The sequence below is a fragment of the Physeter macrocephalus genome, chromosome 4, assembly GCF_002837175.3.
Source record: "Physeter macrocephalus isolate SW-GA chromosome 4, ASM283717v5, whole genome shotgun sequence".
Lineage (NCBI taxonomy): Eukaryota > Metazoa > Chordata > Mammalia > Artiodactyla > Physeteridae > Physeter > Physeter macrocephalus.
In genome coordinates this window covers 93,039,804-93,050,093 of record NC_041217.1, presented here as the reverse complement: position 1 = coordinate 93,050,093, position 10,290 = coordinate 93,039,804, and the positions used below count along the sequence as shown (strand labels likewise).

Genomic DNA, 10,290 nt, shown 5'->3' with positions numbered 1-10,290 from the left:
AGACATAGAGAATGGACTTGAGGACACGGGGAGGGGGAAGGGTAAGCTGGGACGAAGTGAGAGTGGCATGGACATATATACACTACCAAATGTAAAATAGATTGCTAGTAGGAAGCAGCTGCATAGCACAGGGAGTTCAGCTTGGTGCTTTGTGACCTCCTAGAGGGATGGGATAGGGAGGAGGGGAGGGAGATGCAAGAGGGAGGAGATATGGGGATATATGTATATGTATAACTGATTCACTTTGTTATACAGCAGAAACTAACACACCATTGTAAAGCAATTATACTCCAATAAAGGATGTTAAAAAAATTTATTGCATTCACATCATCAAGAATATGATCAAAATTATATATTTTCCATGGCTGGCTTCATTTCACTAGTCTACCTAAAGGAAATATCGTATAATATACAATAGTATATAATATACAATAGTAATGTTGACTATTTTAATAAGAATCCAAAATTAGCAACTCTAAATAAAAATGATCTTGCCGTGATACTGTAATCCAAAATAGTATTAACTTTGAAAGCTTTTATTTTGATATTTTATTTAGATATTTTGATAATCGTTGCTCTTACAATTTAGTCTCCTCTTATGTAAAGGTTATCAGAAAGTAATAAGTATAGATAAAATTCAAGTGACATAAACACTTTAATGATATTCAGTAGTTCTTGTCCAATTACATTATTATTACTTATGGTCATTTATTCCACATATACTACATAGGCAGAATGTGGATTTATTTCTGATCATGAGAATATTTTTTAAAAAACAGAGAATTCTAGTCTAATTGATCAAATTGCCAATGCAAAATTAAAAGTTATCTAAGACACATCTTTTTTATACCCTAAATAAAAAGTAACTATAGAAACATGATTTATATCTAAATGTTAGCAAAAATTCTTTTGAAAGTAAAGATATATTACAGGTAGAGAATAACTATTTTCTGGCACTTAGTTTCCAACATTCATATGTCTAAATGATCATCGAAGAATATGATGTATATATATATACATATATACACACACACACACAGACACATGTATATATATATCGCAGAAATGATCAAAGTAAGGCATTTTCTCTAGAGGATAAGGTGACAATATTTAAATGGATACTTTGTAACATACCAGAGAACCCTTTTCTCCAGACTGGCCTTCTTTTCCAGGATGACCCTACATTTATAAAAAATATAGACTGGTGAGATGCAATATTAATGGTAATTTATACTATGAAATTGTTCCCTTTTTTCCCATCTGTTGAGGTTTTACTCTTTATGTTTCAAAATATATTGCACATTTTGCATCAGTGTATATGGCTTTAAATAACACTGGAAACTGTGGCATTTGGAAAGAAACATAGTAAGTTTATATTGCATAGGTATAAGTTTCATCAAGTACATAATATACTTGAGTGAGAGCTTGGGAAAAGCACATAAAACATATTATTCATCAACAATTCAACCCCAGTCTCATTTAGAGTCTTACATAAAGGTGTTTCAATCTAACTTCTATTTTGCATATTGATCGAATAATCATACACACATCTTTAAAAAGCAACTAAAATATGTGGATGGGATATTTTAAAATATAGCAACATCATAAACACTAATGGTGTTTGTAATCAAGTTATTGAGAGTCACTAAAACATACAGCTCCACAACAACTATACTCAGTGAAAACAAGTAGTTGCAGAATGAAAATTTTTGTACCCTAGCTCTGAGTACGTAGTTTGAAGAGAAAAAAATAACAACTGTGGAGATTACATAATTACATTATTTATTACTATGTGATAAGATATAATAAACATTGCTATATTTCTAGAAAAGTAGGGAATCCCTGAATGCAGAGGAATTTTCATGTAAGATGTCTGAGGAAACTTACAAAAGGTGAGGAATTTCACCTGGACTCTCAAGAAACATGTTCTTTGAAAAGGAAGAGAGAATGGAAAAGTGTTTTCTATGAAAAGAAAAGGACATAACAAAAGGTATAGCAATAGAAAATGTAAAGCATGCTAAGAGAAAAGTGAGTGGTAGGAAAATATGAGATTCTGGCCTAGAGTGGTCCAAAGCCCACTGGGAGCTCCTTAAAGAGTTTGCAATATGGAAGTGACATGATGAAATAGCATTTTAGAGAGATCAATGTTTAATTACTGGCTCATTTGCTTTTATTACTGAATTCTTACAATCACTTCTAAAGCACATGTAAAATCTATTTTTGAAAATAACATATAGAAATTTTTGTGACCAGGTAACTATTACTTACGGGAGGCCCATCAGCACCAGGAAGTCCTCCGAGCCCTGGTTTTCCTTGTGGTCCCTAATCAAATAGAGACAAAAATATTTTCATTTAAAAATTAAAAATAATGAAAAGTCTGCCTTTGTACATAGTAATATACAGCCAATAAAATTCTTAACTTGAGTCACTGGCTTTCATCTATAAGCAACAAACATCTGAATACTTTTTAACATATGTAGAAGAAATGGTATATAAAGATAGATGAAAACCAAATTTAACATCTGTCAAAGATATGCTAGTTTTCATCCTGCTTAGTAGTCCTAAATGTGTCTTTTTTAATTAACAAGTTAGTTTTTGCATACCACAAAAAACTGAAACTTATAGAATAAAAAGGAAAACAATATAGGTCAATATACATTGATTTATATCATTGAAAAAGCAAATATTGGCTATTTCCATCAATGATGTTAATAAGTGCCAATTCACAGGGAACTATATTCAATACCGTGTGATAAATCATAATGGAAAAGAATATGAAAAAGAATGAACTAAATCACTTTGCTGTATAGTAGAAATTAATACAACATTGTAAATCAACTGTACTTCAGTAACTATTTATTCAACAGATTAATCTGTGTTTAATCACAGGGGATTTCAAATCTCATTTAATTTGATCATTGGTAAGGTTGGAACATGCTAAGAATGACTATTACAAGAAGTAGACCCTTCATCGGGAGAAAAATTGGCTTTCTGCTTAGAATAATTAACTTTATCAAGTCTTCAGAGCCTAAGCCATTATTGCTTACTGGTCAAGTCATTAGCCAGAATTTAGAAACAATTAAAAGGGCAAGGATATATCAGCAAGCCTAGATGCTGGATGTAGGAGGATTTTTCCATTCTTAGAAAGTAGTTAGAAAAAGCATTGTATTACACGGATAGTACAGAATTTAACTAGAAAGCCTCACTTAAATCACTTAACAAGAAAGTCTCACTTAAATCACTACGGAACAACACACAAAAATAAAGATAACCTTTAAATTGAACAATCTGGACTTTATAACTGAATTTAACTGCATCTCATTTACAGGATTTAAAAGATTCAATTCCCTTCACCACTTTGCAAAGTCATATACAGTTAAATAATCTAACATTATGAAACAACTGTTATAAAACTTGTTTTTTTTTATGGCAGTATTTTGCCTTTCACTCAAATCATTTTTTTGCTCTCAGGAAACAGTCTTATTTCTTCAAAACAAAATGTAGATTACAAAGGCAAAACTATTCCAGTAATTATTATTATCAGCAAATATGATATTTCTAAGACAATGACCTTGTGTACAATACTACATGGATTTTATGTTGTTGCTATACATTTAAGGGTAGATGAGAAATACTAAAACTCTTGTACTATAGGATGATTTTTTAAATCAAGTTAAAATCAATCCATCTTTTTTAAAATGGAAGTTCCATGACAGTACAATATTTTGTCTGCTTTCTTAACTGCTTGGTGTCTCCCTACAGGAATGGGAACGAAGTTAAATGAATGAATGCCATATTTTAGATTTTAATAAAATAGTTAAAATTTATTGTGTCTCTATGCACTATGTTAAGCAATATATAATATATATATTATATATATTTATATGTATAGTATCCATTTTAAGTCTCAAGCAATTCCATGAAATATCAGCATCAAAGAGCTTGAGTAATTAACTAATGTTAATACATCACAGAGTTGCAATATAAATGAATCCAGATCTGTAGCCATATCGTCAAAGTCCTTGCCTTTAACTAATATATATTTCGTGTCTTGCTATTTCTTCTTTAGCTCATGTAGTTATACAATACCATTTGTTTTCTGTAAAGCCATTAACATATGTGATGTAAATTCTGACCCCATAAATTAAATCACAGGACTTAACAGTATATTTAAGTTATCAACGTGTCAGAAAAGCAATATAGTTGTCGTCCATTTTAGTTAATTAACTTGAACTTTATAAAATCTTTTATCACAAATATAATAACAGCATAGGCTGTGATAACTTAGGACAAAAATATAAAAGTTATTGGGAATTAAAAATATATGACATTACTTAAATTATATTTAATTGTGAGATTATAGCATGATCCAACTGAAAACATTATTCACCACATTTTGAAAGACAAGGCTCTTGAGCCAGAATAAACAGAACACAGTATATCATCAAGAAAATAAAAGTAATATAGATCCAAAATAAACTATATACCGTAAATGCAATATAAATAAAATGCATTTTCTTCATGTTCTTGAGTTTCTTTCTCCTTTTGATGGAAAGAGGCTGTCTTTGGACTCAAGAGCTGGATATGTTCAAAGCAGAGAAAGAAGCGGCTTGTGCTTAATGACAGCTCTCTTCCTACCGCAAGAAGTGCAGTGAATCAGATTCTATTTTTTACCTGTGGCTCAACAAAGGGAATTCAGATATACCAGCTTTCCTTAAAAGCAAATTCTTCCTAGGAATCCAGTTCAGAGATGATAAAATTATTGTAGAAAATTCAATAGGCACATGCCCAAGTGCAATCTATGGTTATGATGAGCTAATCTGAAATATGTTAAGAATGGTCCAGATTAAGATCTCTGATCTAAAGCAAAGATTTAAAATCACCTTTGGTACCTAACATCTTAAATAAATAAACCATTTTCCAATAGCACTCTAATACTGTAAACATATGGAAAATATGCACAGAGAAAAAGTACTCTAAGGATCATTTAAGTTTGATATGCTAATTCTTAATATTAATAATAAGTAACTTGGTAAGAATGTTACCAAAGGATTTGAATATATATTTTACCAAAGAATATATAGAAAAGGTCAATAAGCACATAAAAATATGCTCAGCATCACTAGTGATTAGGGAAATGCCAGTTAAAACCACAATAAGATACTATTTCACACCAACAAAAATGACCATAATCAAAAAGAGAAGCAATATTAGTATTGCTGAGAATCTAGAGAAACTAGAATCCTCATAAATTGCTGATAGGGAGGAAATATGGTACAACCACTTTGAAAAACAATTGGAAACTTCTTAAAATGTTAAATATAAATTTACCATAAAACCCAGCAATTCCACTTCTAAGTATCTTCCAAAAATAAATGAAAACATGTCTACACAAATACCTTTTTACAAATATTCATGGCAGCACTATTCATAAAAGCTGAAAAATGTACATAACTCATATGTCCCTCAACTGCTGAATAAGTAAACAAAATGTGGTATATTCAATCAATGGAATACTATTTGGCAACACAAAGGAGCAAAGTGCTGATATATGCTGCAATATGGATAAACCTCAAAAACATTATGCCAAATGAAGCCAGACACAAATGTCACATATTATATTCATTCATATGATTAAATTAAAATATTAATTTCATTCCCATATCTTGTTCACATGAGATGTTCAGATAAAGTAAACCTATAAAGATAGAAAGTAGATCAACGGTTGTCTAGCTTTGTGGGTGAAATGGGGAGTGCAAATTGACACAAGGTTTCTTTCTGGGGTGGTATAAGTATTCTAAAAATGTGATTGTGGCACAACTCTATAAATTTACTAAAAATCATTGACTTGTGCACTTAAAATGAGTAACTTTTTAGGGTATGAAATTAACCCCAATAAAGTTGTTAATTTTTAAAAAATTACATATTCACAGAAATCAATAAAAATAAGAAAAAATTATATTAGAAAGAATTAGGTAACACTGTGCTGTAACTATAGGGGACAGGAAATATTACTTAGGGAATCTGTCAGAGGAGATAGGGACAAAAGACATCTCTTTAATTAAAAACTTATTCTTGTTTTGATCCAGACATTGAGTTATTAACAAGAACATCATTTGCCATTTATACATGAGAAATGGTGGCAATAATAATGTCACAATTTTCCCTTAATTAGACCTTGCTAAAAGCCTTTTGTCACAAGCAAACCTAATTACATTTTTTAAATAATGAAAAATAAAAGGAGAACCAAAATAAAGAGAAAACACTCACTCATATCAGTATGTTTCTGAAATTAATATAGCTGAGAATGTCACATTTGGAAGTTATCCAAATGGAAACTCTGAAATTTTATCATTTACAGTTCAGAGACATACGAATGACTGCTGCTCACCCTGTGCTTTCCTAATTTAACTCCAGATTAATTCTGTATATGCTGAGACATTTAAATATCGTATCAAAAACAGAAGGCAGGCCTTATACCTCCCGAAAGTTGACAACACAAGCTTGTTTACCAGACATTACTAGAACAACAGAATAACTTACTTTTTCACCGGGAGGACCAATTGGACCTTGTGGACCAGGAAGACCCTATTTTAAAAGAATTCATTTCATATGTCAAGAATCACATCACAAGAATACACTTTTAAAATAGTAAATGATTAGCTCTCTCTTCTACATGAAATGATTTATGAGAATCTCTCTATATATATATCTATCCACATTCCCCAGAAAGTTTGCAACACTATGAGGAGTTTTACATAAGCTACTCTTCTGGCGACGGATATGTAATGTGATCCTATTCAGAACCCTCCTGCAGGTGTCCTGGCATTCCATGAACACCGAATGACTCATTTTTCTCTTGGAAGAAAGAGGCCTCTGCAAATTTGCTCAAATTATTTTTTAAAAAGAATGATCTTCCTACATTCACAATAAAAACTTTTAGCCCTACATAGAAAATTCTGAGGCTGTCAATTTTCTTGTATAAAGATACCATCTTATCCCATTATCTCAAAAAAGCTGTGACGGTTTAGACTTACTTGAGGTCCTGGATTCCCTTGCTGACCTGGAGGTCCAGGCTCCCCTTGGGGACCCTGCCATAGGAAAATATAAAGAGTCTTTAATAAAACTATTTCACATAATAGGTTTTTTCTTCTCAGTTGAAAAATAGTCCCCAAATCATGTTTCCCCATAGAGAATCTGGAAAATCTTGCAAAATATTAATGCTGGCAGAAGCACTTGGCAACACATCGTAAGAAATCTTAATTTTAGATTTAGCAACAAAAGTGGTTTGTTAGTACTTAGATTACAGAAATGAGTTATGTTATGGATATTTTCTACATACCATGTTCCCTTTTGGTCCTGGGGGGCCATCCACACCTGCGATACCCTTCAATGACGCAAAAAATATGCATGAGTGTTAACAAGTTCTGATGCTACAATGGAAAATTTAGAAAACTAACCTAATAGCATGACACCAAGTAGCCTAGGTTGACTAAAAAATCATTTTAGAACTTAATGGAAATGAGGGAAGAAGCAAGGTCTATACTCTCCTCTCCATGCCCATGGAGACAACCTAACAGCATTTTCCACTGCGTGTTTGGAATTTGACACGAAACAATAAAATAGGTAAACTAAAAGGAAGAGAAAAGAAAGAAGCCAGTGGAGTGGGGTATGCTCAGTTAAACTGATAGGCAGCATCATTAGGTCTTAGAATATAACAGAGCAGTAAACCCTTGGCTGTCTACTGAAAGCTTTCACAGCCTCCTGGCTTTAAAAAGTCTGGTAACAAGCTTTCCCTAGGAAATCTTGAATGTTTTCAACAATACATACAGGCTGTCCTGTAGGTCCTGGAGTTCCCCTTGGTCCTAGCAAACCTCGTGGACCCTAGGAGGAAAAGAAAAACACATTCTCATAAGAAATGCCTTCAAAACATGCCTCTTCCTTTAAATAAATTTTAATGTAATGTTTAGATTAAAATATTTGTTCATCTTCTTTTAATGGTGTTTAAAATGCCATTTTTATATGACACAAATATCTAGTGTTTATATTGATCCAAAAGCCAAGATGGATAAGAAAGTCTTTAATACAGAAGCCGTATCTTTGATTTTATAAATTTACATATGAATCACTTGGGAAATTTTAAAAATAGGAAATATTTTAATGCTTTAAATAAGTCACTTTTGTGTCATTTTCCAATTTGAATAGCAACACTGAATCTTATTAAATCTTATTATTCAATAAGATAGACTACACAAATAGAAGAGTCCTGATTCTCATTTATTTTACATTTAAGTAAATTCCATCTTGAAAGAATATTCTACTGAGAGAAAGAAACAAACTGCTGGATAACTATATTAGCAAGATTATAGAAACCATTTGCTTGATTTTAAAAATTATTATGACTTAATTAATTTCTTCTCTTCTTCTTCCCCCTCCTCCATTTGTTCCTCCTTCTTTTCCTTCTTTAGAAAAGTGAATACAATGACTTACTGTCATATTCACTTGAGCTACTATGCCTTTTAGTTGACAGGCTCTATAATGTGGAAAACTAGGACTAAAACTAGGAGGCCTGCTTCTAGTCTGGTTCTTTGATTAACTAGCTTTGGGTAAACCTTTCCAATTCAGTTTCCTCATTTGTAAAAATCAGTGGAAAAAAGGATATAATCTGGTAAATTTTATAGTTCTATCTGGTATATACTAAGCACCTCATTTTTGTGTTTCTTCTGATAATAAGATTAATTTATCCTAAACACATAACTAGATTCTAGAGCTATTGATGACATAAAAACTGAAACAAAACAAAAAAACAGCAACAAAAACTAGGTAAGGTTTTTGCCTGACAAGATGTTATACCCCACAATTTTTTCTCTCGATTTTCTAAGACTTTTTCTTTAACAAAAGAAGAGCTCTGAGTATCATTTAAAAATGTTTTTTCACATAACAATTAACTGTTTAGCTTAGGCAAGACGGCAATAGTCATCTGAGTTTATTATTGACTTTATATATGTAACACCAATCGCTATTCCTTCAAAATGGGGTATTATTTAAAAAGAAAAAAAAAGAAAGTTGCTTACAGCTTCACCTGGAAGACCCCTTGGTCCTATTTCTCCATCTTCTCCCTGTCATGGACAAAATGAATGGGAGAGTGATGCAATCAGACAATGTAACATTTCAGCATGATTTTGTTCTGTGTTTTAATTTTAAATATTTCTTAAAAGAAATGAAGTTTAATATACCCGCATTCCATCTTCACCAGGAGGACCAGGAGGACCTTGGGGACCTCGTTCACCCTATTAAATAAATCCAAGTATAAGTAGAACATGAAATAAACTAGAATGTTGGTCTATCCTACAGCTATCCTACCAAATATAACAGAACATTTGCAGAAAAAATTTATGCTCTATTTTCCCTCCTCAAAACACTTCAAAGATAAATCATAATTTTACATTAACTGGCGTTATATATTAGTATGCTAGGAAAAATGTTCCCTCAATTTTGAAAACAAAAAGGTTTAAATGAAATTCCCAAATAATTTTCAGACATTTAATTATTACAAACTAATAGAAAAGTATTTTGCTGAAGACTGTCTTAAACATGGATACACTTTGCTGATTTTTATTTAATTTACATTTTTTCTGCTTCTAAAATAATTCTTATTAAATCAGCACAGTTCTAGAAGACTAAAGAAGTTTTTGGATTTTTTAAAAAACAAAATTATATATTTTTCTCAACATGTGATAGGCACACACTAAATATCTTGCTAGACATTCATAGTGCTCTCTTTTCTTTATCTTTCTATTTTTTTATATTCTCCAATTTCCTAATGGTTGTCCCATCTTCCTTCTTAACTTTTGGAGAAGAAAAATGTGAAGATCCAAAGCTGATCTTTTTTCGAAAGACCACATCTTTGCTTAATTTCCCACTAAAAATATGGACTGGATTGCCGTTCAACATTGTATTTTGTTTAGCCTTAGTGAATTATAAGCTCTTGCACTCGATTGCAAACTAATATTATCACAAAAAAGTCGTCTGTGGTGTCTCAATCTACTGGAGCCATCTAATTAGTATAATAAAATACAGTGCCCAGTGTATTGTTATATTAATGACAAACTGCCTACAGATGTCCTCTTTTGAGTATATTTCCACAGACAAAATGTAAGAAGGAAATTGAGGCAATTATCAAAAAATTAGAGGCAAAATTAATTCTCCACACTTGTTCTATAAATGTATTTTCCATATACGTGTACATAAAGATTCCACATCAACTTATGTTTGTGTAAAATGAGTATT

General features: G+C 31.6%; 1 protein-coding gene across 2 annotated transcripts in view; it reads right to left on the bottom strand.

Annotated features, from left to right (window-relative positions):
• COL11A1 (collagen type XI alpha 1 chain) overlaps window positions 1-10,290 on the bottom strand; it is a 198,906-nt gene that overhangs the window by 100,421 nt on the left and 88,195 nt on the right. For both annotated transcript variants that reach the window (XM_007113602.4, XM_007113603.4), the window contains exons 19-26: window positions 9,237-9,290; window positions 9,075-9,119; window positions 7,831-7,884; window positions 7,343-7,387; window positions 7,038-7,091; window positions 6,544-6,588; window positions 2,269-2,322; window positions 1,135-1,179 (exon numbers count right to left, since the gene is read on the bottom strand). In XM_007113602.4, coding sequence (XP_007113664.1) covers window positions 1,135-1,179; window positions 2,269-2,322; window positions 6,544-6,588; window positions 7,038-7,091; window positions 7,343-7,387; window positions 7,831-7,884; window positions 9,075-9,119; window positions 9,237-9,290 — 396 coding nt within the window. The remainder of the gene's footprint in view (window positions 1-1,134; window positions 1,180-2,268; window positions 2,323-6,543; window positions 6,589-7,037; window positions 7,092-7,342; window positions 7,388-7,830; window positions 7,885-9,074; window positions 9,120-9,236; window positions 9,291-10,290) is intronic.